Source organism: Homarus americanus, unplaced genomic scaffold, assembly GCF_018991925.1.
Source record: "Homarus americanus isolate GMGI-L3 unplaced genomic scaffold, GMGI_Hamer_2.0 scaffold30858, whole genome shotgun sequence".
Classification (NCBI taxonomy): Eukaryota; Metazoa; Arthropoda; class Malacostraca; order Decapoda; family Nephropidae; genus Homarus; species Homarus americanus.
In genome coordinates, this window is record NW_024737697.1 from 1,280,641 (window position 1) to 1,297,363 (window position 16,723).

A 16,723-nucleotide genomic window follows, 5' to 3' on the forward strand; every position below is an offset into this window, starting at 1 on the left:
AGGATAGCACAGTCTAAATAAATGTTACATTCATATCTAATAATGAAATCATACAGTAAATGTAACACTTTACCTTGAAAAAATATGAATGTAACTTGATGGGGGAGAAGGGTGATTTTGAGGTTGATAACATCGAGCTTCTCTTCAAGTGTTATATCCTTTCTTTTACGATAATCACCGGGAATTCTATCATCAGAACGCTTTTTGGAGATATTCTTCTTTACCATAATCACAGTTAATACCACAAAATTGGAGAAATAGTAAGCAAAAATCGCGTTATAGCAAACAAGCGTTCGCGTTATACAAATATTGTTCCGAATTCATAAATCGCGTTAGAGCAAATTCGCGTTATCAAAACACGCGTTATAGCAGAACTCACTGTAGCTATCTAATGCCAAGAGGCGATGAGAACCGCGACTGTACTGCCACAATATGCCAAATTATGAGAAAGCAACATATCAAAGGAACAGTACTGTACTCATAAAGGCACCAATGATTAAACACTATTTAACAAGGCAGTCAATTATGGTAATTGTTTTCATCCTTTAAAGCCTCTGTCCACTATAATGCAGGGTATTGAAATTCAAGAACATTCACACTGACTCTCTCTTCACATGCTGTCTTTCATTCATTCATCTTCCTGCCTGTAACAATGTGTTTTAACACTGGATAAGTAATGATATCAAATCGTTAGTGTGGGTGAAGTGATGATGGAGAGAGAGAAGATAAGTCAGGCTCAGTGATCATGACCTTGGAAAACAAATTGCATTATTGTTTTTAGCCAAAAACCAAGAAAAAAATCCGATTTAACTTTATCTCCACAATTAAAGACAAATTAGTGAATTTTGTTTTAAGAGTGAGTCAAGGTCATGCAAAAGTTTGGAGTCATCAAAGCCCCTAATGATTTAGGCGATATACAAAATACGACTCCTTCAGCACCTCTTCATTCAAACGACACAAAATCTAACTGTAGTAACACATGGGGACCAGAAGACATGTGTGAATGCCACACAAACTGCTGGTACAGCTAACAATTAGGATTACCACCTCAATGAATTTTAGTGAATGGGTTCATTTTAACCCTTGTCATCAGGTCTGATGATTTTTCTTCATTGTTTGGAAGTTTACCGATACAGTATACTGCCAGTGTCTTCAAGAGATTTTAACAATGGCAAATTTAAAATAAGAGATAAAATTGGAGTACCACAAATAATCAAAATGCAAAGCCTTAAATTGCAAATAACCAAGAATTATCTACAGTACTCTTTACTATGTTCACTTCTCACTGTCCAATATTTCCTTAGCAAACTGACCAATAAAAATATCAAAACTAAACATATGTTTTCTAATAAAAAAGTCATCCCTTTGCCACAAAGTTTAATATTTATCCAAACTATTATAAGACTTGAAATATTCCAGAAGAGACATGATCTGGATATGAAATTTGGACGGATATGTGGACTAACTGAACCCGTTTCTATATCCTGCCCCCCAACTTTATGAGTGGGGATAATAATTAAGAACAAACACATTTATCATTGAAAGTAAGGTGCAATGATGAACATTTTTTGGGCCTTAACCAGTATACTGTAGTAGCACTCAAGCACCTGGGGTAACCTTGATGGAGAGCTTTGGGCACACCATAGCATAACACATATACTTGTAGTGAAAGAATGCATGCTGAGGCAGGTTATGTTGTTCTTAACTTCAGCTACCACATAGCATAGTGAGTAATAGATTTAGGCATTAGATTTAGAAAGAAAAAATTATACATGTGAGTTTATCAAGATAGATATATATATATATATATATATAACTATATATATATATATATATATATATATATATATATATATATATATATATATATATAATATATATATATATATATATATATATATATATATATATATATATATATATATATATATATATATATATATATATATATATATATATATATATATATATATATATATATTTCATGTAGATCCACAATGAAACCATGTGAGTTTATCAAGATAGATATATATATACACACAGTGGTCCTCGGTTAACAAGATTTCGGTTAAGAGTTACCTTCCATAAGATTCTTAACTTCGGTTAACGAGCAATCCCTCGATTAAGAGTTTCTTACGAGCCGACCTCAACATGTTTTCGCTTGCATTTGGCGGTCCACCAGCTGTAGTATTAGTCCACCAATACAGTAATTGGTTCTAGGGCTAAATTCCTTACCATTTTAGTAAATATCAAAAAGTTTATACTATTCAATAATTTTAAAAGTTTAATATTAAATTTTTTAGTCATTTTAACAATTATTGAACATAATTGAAGGTAATGAAACTAGTTTTATGCGTGCCATCCAGCCTCTCAACACACCATACAGGCGTCAGTCTTTGTGTCTTTTCAGTGGAGGTAACATCTTGCTTGAGACTCTCTTCAACTAAATGCTTTTTTCTGTGTTTGCAAGCAAATTATTGGTCATTTTGAAATTTATTTTACATATTGACAATATATAATGCAGTGCAGTGTTGATTTAAAGAAAATTATCTTGAATTACACCAAGAGAACTAAAATTTTATGGGTGAAATGGTGCCATGGGGTGACTTCTCTTCCACCCCAATGCCTTCTCTTCTCCCTTCTCCTCCACCCCCATTCTAATTCCCATCATCATCATCCAGGAGCCTTCTACATACACACCTCAAAGTAAGTGTACTTTTCTACCTTTTTTTGTTGAATTTAGGCAATTTTCGGTGAGCTGGAACCAATTACCCAATAACCCATTGAAACAATGGTTTCGGTTAATGAGTTTTTCGGTTAACGAGCAACCTTCCAGAACGGATTGTGCTCGTTAACCGAGGGACCACTGTATATATATTCATACTGGTATATCCTGAGAAGTCAAGTTAGTCTTGGTTATTAATAACTCTGAAAAATTGCTTCTCTATTTTTCATAAAGAAGATATAACTTACTACCAAACTATACTTATTTTGCCATGTCATTACAATCAATCTTCAGTGTGACAAATTTTCTTGAACATTTCTGCTGAAAAGAAAATGTACAAAGCCAGACAAATTGTCACTAAGTATATTCTGGTAATTTTTTTTTTTTGCCTTTGATGACAATACAAAAATGGTATACTAGATACATAATCCATATTCCTTTATATTAATGTTAAGAGCAGTTGACTAGGTGAAAAATCTTAAACGAGCACAAGGATTCTTCTTGGTCAAATCTTAAGGGGCCTTAGTAATGTAAATTAGAGCTGACAAACTGAAAACTAACACCAATACCTTTCCTGCATAATGAATTCCTAGTGTTAAGACTGCTGAACTGATGATGAGAGTGGCAACACATGTCACCAATTCTTCTGGGGATCAAGTAAGCTGAACATGTACTTTTTAAGAAAGTTAAATGCAAAGACAAGTTTTTTTTTAAAGAAATATTAAAGGCTTTGAAATTTTAAATGAGTTATACAGAAGGAAAACAAGAAAGAATTCACTAACTACACAGCCCAGTTTGGTAATATTGTACAGGTATCAAAGGGTTTAGCTTTATCAGTCAAATCTTTTGAAGACAAAAGCTTTTCTCAACTCCAAGGTATTGGCTGAATGCTTAGATAGGAGACTCAAAGAGGATCTAAAGAGACTTGTGTGTTTTTTTTATACTATAAATCATTAAACAGAACAAACTATATGACTATGATATGATAATGGGCATACCGTATATATATTTAAAGCTTAACTAGGATCAAGTTCATTTTTATAGTATATAGTCTGATAAAAAAATAAATATAATCAGGAACAATTCTAACCTGCCAAGACATCAGTTCAATGACAAAATTAGCCAAGTAGTAAATTCCAAAAGAAAACTTTTTAACTCACTAAGAAAACTTTCTCCCCGACACAACATTTGGCAAATTCTTGTTCAACCTTGCCAGTTATTTTTGCACAGATCATGCAAAAACATAAATGCAGGCATATGGAGTTAATTATATAAAAAAAATATTTGCTCAATAAAACCTTTAAATCAACAAGACAAAAAAAATCCTTATTTCATTTCACTTGATACACTTTAAAATCTTAAGAAAGTTAAAAATTACTAAAACTTGCCAATTTCCAAGACCAATTAAACAAACAACTCAAAACAAGAAAGAATACAATACTAAACTGAAAATAGTAAGATGTGGAATCACTAAGAATTTCATTAAGCAGCTTTGTCCATTCTGTAAAAACTAAATTTGATATTAACATTCATAAATACTATGAAAAGCCTCTGTTACTATCACCTTCAAGTCCAGCTGAAATACTGTAGTAAACAGTTCAAATTCACAAAATAATAGTTTACAAAAAATATATAAAAGCAGTGAAAATTAACAAATGTTCATGATAGATGGCATTACCTTGAAACACTCTCCCACATTAACAAATCCAAGACACTGCTACAGAATATACATTCATTATCCAAACTAATAATAATAATCCCTTTATATTCATCCATTCAACTTGTTTATAACTTGTCACTGGATATTTATCCACAAAATATCTTTTACACTTATGAAGGCCATGAAGAGGTGAAGAGGTGATGATTTTTTTGCCACAATTATCTATACACAACCAATTATCACTATGGATGGACACTACTTTGTTTCTTATTGTAGTTAAATTATCAATTGCAAACATGTACTAATAAAAATTACATATGAATCTGTACATAGAGAATTGCACAACAGTGTCTTAACTTGTTATATGATAACAGATTAATGACCAGGGGCAATACTTGAGAAGCTCAGTCAATATAAGCAACACTACACTATGGACCAAATTGCAGTTTCAAACCATTTTCTTCAATCAAGTATAAAAATCTTCATTTACATCAAACCCCATTTACTTCAGGCCTGGATTATTAATCAGCATTGTTTGCCACTCCTTTTTATTCAATGATGCAGGTTTCAAGAAGTTTGATTTTGCACTGTCCAGTTTACACACACTGTCTGGAAATCCTCCCAGAATCAATTCACTTTAAAAGTTTATCTGTGAACTTAGGACCTCTGTTTCAGCTGTATTGTTGTGACTAGTGTCTGAATCCTCAAGAGCTGTGGAGGCAGTAACATTAAATTCATCTTCAAATTTTGCATAAGCACCTCGCTTTCCAGAATCCACTGAAACATCGAAGTTGTTGACCTTAAGCCTTGCATATTCATCATCACTGGCAGCAGGATTGAGATTACTCACTTTTGGCACTCCATCTTCACTAGTACTTTGAGCTAGACAAGGGTAATCATCGTTATCATCTAAATTGGCTTCAGGCCGGGAAATATTCAACTCATTAGATGATGATGATGACGAAGAATGTGTAGAACGTTGCTTCTTGGTTGTTCCAGTTGAAGGTCTGCTGGTGGTGGGTGCCTCCTTAGACAACTGATCAGCCGAACGGCGTAGCTGAGATGCCATAGTGTAGTAGTGCGGCTTCACTTCGCCCACTGGACGTGAATAAGTCAGGTGGTCGTACTCACCATCTGCCAAAAGTTAGCTCTGTCAATTATTCCTTATTTATAATATAAAAAGTATCTTATGAACAAACCTCACTTGACAAAAAATAATTCACATTACTATTTTGACAAAACTTGTCACAAGAAAAGTGCTTTAAAAACCCAGCATTAGGAAAACATGGTTAATAGAATGGAAGATCATCTCTTTGTTGGCATATAGTGTCCTTCATAAAAAAATTGAAATATAACCATGCAAACTGAAGGTATTTCGTACAATGCACTGAATAAAATGATACTGTATATACTTCAATGACTACTTGCCATTTTATAAATCTTGAAAGATTTAATCCTAAAAGTTTTTTCAGTACAATGCTTAAAATTATATATTTAATTCAGGCATTGCACTGGAGCCCCACTTATAGTACAAACATAAAATGATTTGCAAATCCAGCAAAGATGCTCCTGTAGTTACATACTGAGAGAGAGAGAGAGAGAGAGAGAAATCTTGATCTCAAACAATCCAGAGTGGAAATAAAATAAGATGAGAAACTGATGAATATTGTAAAATAATAATAAAGAAAACTTGATCAGTAATAAAATTACCACTAAATATTAAGGCAGTACTGCAGGTTCAAAAGAGGATTCAAGATGCAGAGGTTATGGCTTATGTACTGTATATAGATCATTTAGCAAATGTGAAAAACTACACGGTTTCTCGGTGATGCAATTAACACTATGTTTAGATACTGACCAAGGCCAAATTTGTACATATAGGTACTGTACTTCCTTTTATCATATAACTTTTTTTTTATTCCTGGAACAACATGAACTGGCCCAGAAATTGTTTGATGGGGAATTTGGCTGTGGTTAGTTCAAAATGAAAACTCTGCAGTGTTTTTTGGTATAGACTGTACTGTTAAGCACTTTGAAATACTGCACTTACATCTACCAGATAATAAGTTATCTTAAAGGGTGATGTGGGTGTCTGTATATACAGCACTGTACTATACATACAGCATAAGTAGTTTATTCACAGTGATGTGAAAAACAAACAATATGAATATTAAAATGTAAACCATGCTGAAAATTTGATAAAAGTAATAAAAAACATCCTAATAATGGTTTAAGAGAAGAGGGAGGAATAAAAATCAAGTACATTGAATATATATAACGGAAAAGCTGCAATATACAAGTACTTCAATATTAGCCATACTGACATTAGTAAAGTGTAATATTGATTCTGGCATTTCAGGGAAATAAGCACAAACAACTCTGGACAACTCTTAACCATGGTAACAGGTTTTAGGAACATCGCATATAATAGGAAATTTGAAAGAGCTGATTTGGTTTGCCAGTTTCTTGATTAGGTAAAGATTTTCTACTAAAGCTAGCCCATACATGCTTGAATGGGAGAAAACATACTAAATTATATATGAATTTATAAATACACAGTATAAAATTTTTTTAGTTACTCTAAAGCACATTTACACAACTCCAAGGAAACACTCTAAGCCAACACAAACACTGATATACTGTATGGACGAGAAAGAATTACCCTCTAACAGGAACGGAGCATCACACAAGTCTTGCTACACCCTGACGCAAATTAATATGCGCCAAACTTACACGAACCACTCCTTCTGAATATTGTGAACACTGGTGGAGGGGCAGCAGAGGGCAGTACAAAGGGAGAGAGAGAGGGGAAAAGTAAGCTCACACAATTCAAACATTTTAACGACATGTAATAATCATTGTAGCTCACCAAATTCTTTAACGTAAATACATCATCATCTAAGAATCACAATTTATCAGTATGCAGTGTTAGAGTATCAGGCATACAGACAGCCCAACCATTAGCAACACCAAATGCTAAACCCAGTAAAAAAAGAAAAAAGAAAGAGGCCCGAGTCCATTATCAAGCAAATCACTTCACTGGCACTGGTGCTTTGAATTACTAACTAATGGGTCATATCCGTTAGATTAACAACTCTTAAAATGATGCGACAATTAAGAGAGCTATCATCTTGGTGCAAGGGCAAAATACAATAATTTTCATATTATGTATTAAAATTACAGTAGTAAACTTAATATCTATCTTCTAAGTCATATATAAAGGATCTAAAGCCAAGGAACCAGAGAAAAAATGAATAGATCTATTTAGTTGACAAATACTGTGCAGTCGACCCTCGTTAATTCGGACTAATAGGGGGGGAAGGGTGTCCGTTTTAGCCGATTGTCCGAATTAACCGATTTAGGGGTTAATATTGCATTATATTTCAAAGTCATTGTTTTCGTCACGATTTTATCCCACTTTCCACTGTAATACGTACGTAATTTCAGCAAAAATATTACATTTCCGTGAATGTATTATATCAAGCACAGTATGAATAGAATACCATTGTAATATAACAGTATTTTAACCGAAAACTATTAAAAAAACGAATAACATCTCAAGAACATCGGAAGCTTAGGTAAAATCTTTTGTTTTCGTCATGTATTTTATCCTATTTTACATTAAAATACATCACGTTTCAGCAAAACTACTATTTATTTCCGAGAATATATTCATTCAGGCACAGTTAAGGTAAAATATACATGTGATGTAACAGTTTTTTAACTGAAAACGATTCGAAAAACACGTGTACCGTGTAGCTGATACTCAACAGCTGGTGGTGCGTCATGTGTCGTTGTAAACAATAGGAGGTTGAAGTAGATTACCGGGTATTATATTAAGTGTGAAATATCAAAAAGGTTTTTATTACCGGTATTTTTTGTAGATCAATGAGAACTGTGATACCGTATATGATATGATAAGTTAGCCTGTGCTAAGAACTTCACATAGGCTACTGAAAACACGTTGTAAGGTAATTTAGCCTATTGTAAGTTGGCGAGCTTCATTTGCTGAAGGAACTGCACAACTTTTCATTACTAATTGGTACAAATTTTACGTTTCCATTGTTTACTGGCAGTAAATGGTAAATATTTTTCATGTCTGAAGCTAAAAGTTGCATCCCCCCCCACAGTAGTGGTGGAGATGTTACATTTGACCAAAAAGACGCTGGTGTTTTATCCCAGCAGTGGGTGGACCAGCATTTTAGCTTAAGGCCCGCGTAGGTAATATTCCTACAAATCTTAAAGAAAAAAAAAAAAAAAGTTCATTCAGATTTTGTCCGAATTATCCGAAATCCGGATTAAAGGGGTCCGAATTAACGAGGGTCGACTATAATAACAACAGCTTGGAAGGGTTTACAGTTGTGTGAATATGAAGTATGTAAATCAAAAGCCCCAATACAGTTAAATCATCAACACACTTCCAATACCCACTGCCGTGCTATTTAGCCGAGTACAGACGGAGGCTACAAATAAAACTGAAGCACAAAAATACAGACACAGTCAAACCGAAAGCGAGGACCACAGAAACATGGGATGGGTTGAGATCAGATAGTGACCTTCAATTCAGAGGTAATGAACTAGATATACAAACTACACCATTATTCATCCACAAAATAGTGACAATATGGAAACTGAAGATAGAATCTCCAGTATTCTGTGTCAGGACCCAAAGTCTATATATGTACCAGGCTTTAAGGGAAAAATTAAAAGTAACTTTTGTCATGTAAATAATGTAATGCACTATAACAGTCACACTGCATATAGATATCACTGGAAAAGGAGTCTGATATGCAAATGTGATAGTGTTGATGCAGATTAGCTTGTAGAACACATCCAGAAATATACAATTGGAATAATTAATGAAAAATCAAAATACTACAAACAAAAAAAGAAGATTGGTACCAATATTTTCTTTATACTGTATACTGGGCATGCTATGGGCACTAATGAATTCCATCCTGAAGAATTCCCACCAAGCATTTTTTTTTGTCTGTTTCCCCTATAATAATGAACAGACGTACCTCCGTATACAGTACAGTATATTAAATCCCCTGGTAAATTTAGCTTTCAGGTATGCCCGACACTCAACCCTGGTGTTTAGTAGTTTGTCTAGCAGTGGGTTATACTTATGTGTTTTCTTCAAAATATCTGGACAAAGAAATGGGAAGTTTATGGTTAACCAAACCCACACTGTAATATATAGGGCATCTTAGAAAAATGTCCCTAAAATAATTTGGCTTGGAGAAGTACACTACACAAAACTTTTTCATTTGTGTGCTCTATTTTAATTCCAAAGCCTATAAGTTTATTTTCACACCACATGTTCAATGTAAGCCCCCTTTCCCACCAATCACAGCTCGTATTCTAACAGCTAGATTGTTCCTCACTCTTGGGAAAGTTTCAAGTGGAATATTCCGAATTTCACGTCTGATGTTGTCCTCGAGTTGTTCAAGGTTTCTTGGATTCATGTTGAAAAAACTCCTCGGTCTGTACTTAAAGATACAAAGTGGGTGGCCATAGGCTGGTATGGTATCAATGGACCATACTCTTTCAAGGATGGTGCTGGAAGAACAGCGACAGTCAATCAGGTGAACTATCGTCACATGATAGAGGACTTTTACATTCTGGAACTGTGCAGACAAGCTCATTGTAGGAATGTACAAATAAGTATGAGAACTCAGTGGTTCCAGCAAGATGGAGCTCCTCCGCATACCACAAGGGAAACTAGAAAATTTCTACTGCAGCACTTCCCAAGCCGTTTGATTTCCTTGTATGAAGATGTTGAGTGGCCTCCCTATTCCTCTGACCTGATACCCCCAGATTTCTTTCTCTGGGGGTATATGAAGGATAGGATTTACGCCAACCCGAAACCAAGGAACCTCGAACAACTCGAGGACAACATCAGACGTGAAATTCGGAATAATCCACTTGAAACTTTCCCAAGAGTGATGAACAATCTAGCTGTTAGAATACGAGCTGTGATTGGTGGGAAAGGGGCTTACATTGAACATGTGGTGTGAAAATAAACTTATAGGCTTTGGCATTAAAATAAAGCAAACAGAAATGAATTAGTTTTGTGCAGTGTATTTATCTGAGCCAAACTATTTTAGGGACATTTTTCTGGGATACCCGGTATACATATTTTTAAATGGAGGTTTAATTAAATCCCCCCCCCCTCCCCTAATACTTGAACAATTCCCTCCTTTATATACAAACTCTTGGGTACTGTATCAATGATCATCTCTCTAAAAAAAAAAAGAAAAGAAAAGTAATTAATTATTCAGACATGGTTCCGAACTCAAATTACTACTATTGATCTATATCATCAAAACAGATGACCAGTTCTGTTAAGACTGTCACACTGAACTAAATACATGATTGTGTGACGAAGGCTTTGGTTTTGTCTCTGCACGACCATGACCATGTTTCTGTCACCCCCACTTACCTTTGTAAGAACTGCCCCTACATCTCTGCGCACATTCTTTGTAGTCTCACTCTTGTTCTCACAGCAAATGAGCATGTCGGTTAATTCAATATTGTACTATAGGAATGTTGAAGATGTCATTTTTATGGTAAGTTTGATTTATAAGCAACATAACCAATTACCACTACTGCAGCACTAGTTGACATGACTTACAAATTTCAACAAATTTCAAAATATTCAAATAATATAATCTTACAAATTAAACCGTATTTAACTACTAAACTATTACACTTTGGCAAATATCACTAAAGAGGGAGGATGTGGTTTGAGATTTTGCAGTGAGTCGATGCATGTAGGACAACAGTATCAACAAAGCATATGGGTGGAGGTTTATATGAGGGGATGTGAGCCTGCTGATCGACTGCACTAGGAGAGGAAAAAAAAAAAGCTCTCTGACTTGCAGGATGATATAAATAATGGCCTTTGTGATGGCAACTGTTGGAGTAATACAAATTATACGGGAATATGCTAATGTGAAACTGGTGAATAATTAAGGGATGACTAGTGAAGTACATCTAAGGAAAGGAAGTCGAGTTTGAAAAGAAGAAAAAGACAGGATTAAGGACATGGGATATGCAGTATGGAGACCTGGAGAGGATGCTGGTGATAGAAGATGGACAAGTAGAAGGAACTTGTGAAAATAAAAAAATTAATTGATCAGAGGGGGAGGAGATTTTGATGGGACATAAATGGGAGACAAGACAGTGATAAGCCAATCCAGGAACTAGGAATTTATGGACATTTGTTAGGATAATGATATTCAGGTGTAACATGGCCATTCTGCTGTAAAACGAGACTAGTCTAGATGAAAAATTGGTCAAACATTTTGAAGCGAGTTTACAGAAGAATCCGATTTTGGTATGAATCAACCTACTCACTTTCCGAGTTAATTAGGACAGGTGTGTCGAGCCTTAAAAAACATGATTTCCATTTATCCTTAACTTATCTCGAGTGAAACAAATTTCTATACAGTATACAAAATTAATTGACAATTGATTTTGTGACAAAGGAAAGTTCAGACCAAGGCTAAAGTTCTGGTTGAGGTTCTTGGCCCCAAGCTTGGAGGTATTTTCTGGTCTGGAAGTTTGAAAATCACAGAGACAACTTCCCACCATTTTCTAATACCTGGGCTGTCCTTTTCCCAGTAGTATCTTTTATCAGGATCTTTATGAATAGGCAGCTCCGAGTCTGCTGGAGTACACAACACTAACTAAGACTGACTAATATGAACCCTTAAGACTCATGGTGAAAATTTGCTCCAGACTATCATGCTACAAATAAAACTCTGCAGAAATTACCAAACAATATGATCATGAAAGATGTGCAAAAGCTGTGAAAACCTCAAATTTACTGTTGTCACCCAAGCTACTGTAGGGTTAAACCTCAAAATTTTGTTCATATAAATGCTGTATACCTTTTATAATGCCAGTACTTCAATGAAAAAATATGAGCACTCTCTCCCTTATATATAATAGAATCTAAGAAGCCAGTAAAGAATAAATCTGACTGATCAGAAACCATGACCGACCACTGTAATTCATTTATGATAGCAGTAAATCTAGTGCTCTTGCTTATCCCATGTAGAGGTCTGGTTCTCCAGGCTAGTAATGGCTTCCTTGTTCCCATACTGACCCATTTGGCAAACAACTTTATATCATAATTTTAAAACTATTTAATCCCACTTCTCATATTTTATCATTTCTCTATTTCTTCCTCCCTTTTCCTTTTCTTTGACTGAAGGTTTATCCAATAAACTTATTTCTTTCTATCATTCCCACTACTTTTACTGAAGCCTTTCAGTCTTCCCCAACTTTTTATATAAACATTGGGGCAGCTACTTCCCACGCAATTATTTGTTAGTGCAAGCAAAATGGCAAATTGTTCAAGTACATAATAAAGCCATCATGCATAATATTACTGAAGCAAATGTTTCAAGCACTGCCTTTGTAGGCATTTGAATAAGTAGAAATTAATTATCATTAAAATTTGGGGGATTTTGCATGCACTATTCTCCTGAAAAGCTGACAACAGCATGCAGGATATACATATAGATTGCCTGAAACACTCAGCTAGAGGCAAGTCTAATATAAGGAAATCTTTATACCATTCAACTGAACTCTGAGGCATATAATTTCAGAACTTTTTTATAATTTATCATTGTCTGAACACTTTTTCTCTGGAAATCTGGAGGCATGAACATGAGGAAACACCATAAGAAGCTGATACAGTCAATGCACAACGCATACAGTCCGCTAACAACGCAGCGGGTGGAGTTTCACGAGTCGATGAAAATTCTGTAACTGATGCTAAAAACCTCATCCAAGATCATATGCTACTGTAAAATGTGTTACACAAGACTATTCAGCAGACACAAGCACCGTGCAAGGTCTTCAATCTTAAAATGTGGTAAAATCAATATTTCTAACTTCTTTTTAATACATATACAGTACTGTACTATAAAAAAAAAAGCACTTTATCCTGAGGTTGTCAGGGAGTAAAGGAACTGACTTTACCACAAAGTTATGACATTATAAGGAAGGAGCCTTGGGTTAAATGTATGGAGTGTAAGGGTGGGTGCAAGGAGAGAAAGGGGAGGCAAGACTGGGCATGAGGTAAAATATTCTCGTACCTTGGGTTTGATCCTCTAAGCTTCCAAGCCTTAAGAAAAATACATGGGAATATTACACCTCATGCTTGATCAGTTAAGAGAATAGCAACCAATAGCCAACATTGTAAGAGCACAACTGCCATTACCATTGAACATCTAGTCTTGAAACTTACATGCTATACACTCCAAACTCGTTAGCTCTTCCTTTTGTGACCATAAACAATAATGATGTAGATAATTCTGGCTATTGAGTTGCATAGTTTAAAAGTAGATATAAAGTGCCATAAGCCTCAACAGTTATTAAATGGTTAAAACTCTAGGGAACCAACACATTAAATGTATTGGTTAATAAAGTTTGTCAATAAAAGAGAGGCAAATGGCATTATTTAAAATGTATTATCAACACAGGTTAGTAGTACATTACTAGTGTATCAAAAGAAAAGTGTAACCATGCATTTTGTCATAACTGTGATAAATGTCCACCACTAGTGATGAAACTAATACTCCAATATATATTCTGTAACAAGGAGATCTAAAACACTTAAGAATAAATAAATATTCTCAAAACAGAAAAAAAACCTATTTCCAAAAAGTAGAAATGTGAGTAGAGTACAGTACACCAAAGCAACAATTCACTAACACTATTAACAGACCAGCATTAATATACCTATAAGAAGTAGATATTTCCAGTTACAGCAGTTTTGTTGAAATCTGTGGGGAATTTATATCAACATTAGAGAATACTGTGCAAGTGTCTAGACTCACGGAAATAAATCCAATTCTGTGCTTTAGAGAAGAAAAATAAATGCTACCCAGTTGTAATACATATGTATTTTCCTTTCACCACACTCTTGCCACAGGACCATGAGCTGCAGATACTAAGTACATAGCTTATGGACAAATCATTTACTTAAGTCATCTATCAGAACCAAAATATATCTATGATTGTTTACTTCTGGTCTGAAAGGTTCACATTCTTGACCAACTGCCACTAATAAGATAGAGTGAGTACCTTAGTATGTTCAGTGGCGCACGCACGCATGCACGCACGCACGCACGCACGCACACGCACGCACGCACGCACACACACACACACACACTTATTACTCAAAAAACTAAAAAAATAAAAATTAAAAGACTACACTGTATAAACTGCACTTAGTTTTCATATTCACAGTCTCCTCAGGACAATGAAACCAACATGTCACTATGGCAAGGAAAATAACATTCTTCTCAGATCTTTATCACTGTAGAATATTGGGTGGCAGATATTCACTTAAGAAGGATCACCATAAAAAAAAAAAAAAATAATTCAAAGGTGGTACAGTAGTCTCATGGGGTGTGTTATTTATATATATTCTGACGACAGTACTATAGATCATCTTCACACTGTTCAATACTGAATCACACAAGCTAACAAGCAATATTGCCAATCAGTCACATGTACAGTATTACTTTATAAACTATGAAACTGAACACCAAGTAAACATAGGTTTTTATGCTTTTATTCAAGAACCCTAATTGGTTATTATATTATTACTATATATTAGGATGTGCAATAAATAGGAACCTAAAGATTAGTAGGAAAAAAAGTCTTATCACTGAAGAAAATTTGTTAGTCAGAATCAGGTGATCAGACTTATTCTTACTTTTTTTTTTAGGTTCCTGTTTATTGCACATCCTAAAGTATTGTGTATCGTAATAATTTAGGGTTCTTGTGGGATTTTAAGTCATTATTGTTTAGGATCACTAAATTTGCAAAACAGTAGTTAACAAATTTTGAAGAGTGGCAAACAATATTCAAGTATGGCAGCCATACACAACACTATCAGCAAATAACTTCATTCATCAACTCTATGTACTATATGCAATTCCTTTATCATATTCATCTCAAACTAATAACCCAATGAGACTGCAAATGAACAGAAAGTTTCCTAATGAAGAAAAATACAAAATAATTAGTTCCTCATGCATTGTGAGAATAAAGAGAATTGCAGCTTTGGTGTATTTTCTTAACTTGGATATTCATCATTTTTTCCATCTTTACTTTTTGTTAAATAGTTGTAAAAAGTATGTCATGTGATTGACAAAGGATCAATAAAATGCTATCCCCAAACAGAATGGAAACAGCCCAACAATATCAACACTAACTTGCCCATTCTCAACTTTCTTCAAGAACTGTATTGGCAGTTGGAAGCAGTAACACCAAATCATCTAAAATTATCGCAATTTAATAATACTGTACTGTACTGGGAGCCAGCATTTTTATTGAGCAGCTTCCTAAAGAAGGATATACACGAATAAAAAGCTCTATATAGAGCAGTAGTAAAGTAGATACAAGTATCAGAACACAATTTAAAGACTTAGGCATAGTCATCAATACAACACTAATTGACAAAATAAAAAGACTAGAAACAAAATTAGTAATCCCTTTAATCATTAAATGCAGACTTCTTATCAAAGGAATACTGGCACACAACTACTCTAACATAAAACAAAGTACTGTACTGCACAGTATAAGGTTAATCCCAGGGCTAAAAGGAATTGTATCTTTAATGTGAAGGAACTAACTTTAAGTGTCTGAAGTGGCCAAAAACTATACTTTCTTTCTTTAGTAAGAGGCTTGAATCATGCTAACTATTTTACTTGAAATTAAAATGACTTTACAGTATTTTAATTAACTACTTGTTTAATACTAACCACCCATTTATTTATTACAATAGAGGTGAGAAATTGTCCAGAACCTGAATCCAATTTGATAAAAATACTATTGGAATTGAGGTTGAAAATCATCTGAATGGATTCTGGTCCAGATTAGCTATTACAGATTAATGGACTATATGGGGGGAGTGTAGTCCATTGTAATGAGGCTCGTTACATATAAAACCTCCATATAACGGAGCCTGTGGGAGAATACAGTCTATATTATATTGAAGTCCGTTAGATGTGAAACTTCCATATAACGGACTATACCTGTTAAGATTGGTGTCCGTTAAATGGAGGTTTTATTGTCTTCATGGTCTGGATAAGTTCAGGATGAGTATGTCTTAACTGCAGTTCAGATCTAGGGTAGATAATGCAAGTGCACATACACTAAGCACACAGCTGGTGAACTGGTACTTGGATGACCAAAAAGAATGGCCCACCAAAATTCATCTTTTAAAGGAAATTTGAGGCTTGACAAAAGTCGCTTAGAAAAAAAAAGGCGCCTCCGAGAAAAATCCAATTATTATTATTATTTAATTT

At 34.5% G+C, this 16,723-nt stretch overlaps 1 protein-coding gene across 10 annotated transcripts in view; it reads right to left on the bottom strand.

Annotated features, from left to right (window-relative positions):
- Positions 1–4,580: 4,580 nt before the first annotated feature.
- The window catches only part of LOC121873532 (protein draper-like), a 125,030-nt gene continuing 112,887 nt past the window's right edge, over positions 4,581–16,723 (bottom strand). For 8 of the 10 annotated variants that reach the window (XM_042377139.1, XM_042377143.1, XM_042377140.1 and 5 more), the window contains one exon: positions 4,581–5,519. In XM_042377139.1, coding sequence (XP_042233073.1) covers positions 5,023–5,519 — 497 coding nt within the window. In that variant the 3' untranslated portion in view covers positions 4,581–5,022. Of the gene's footprint in view, positions 5,520–7,047; positions 7,149–14,144; positions 14,189–16,723 lie in introns of all 10 variants that reach the window. The other 2 variants (XR_006090261.1, XM_042377146.1) reach the window with 2 other exon arrangements.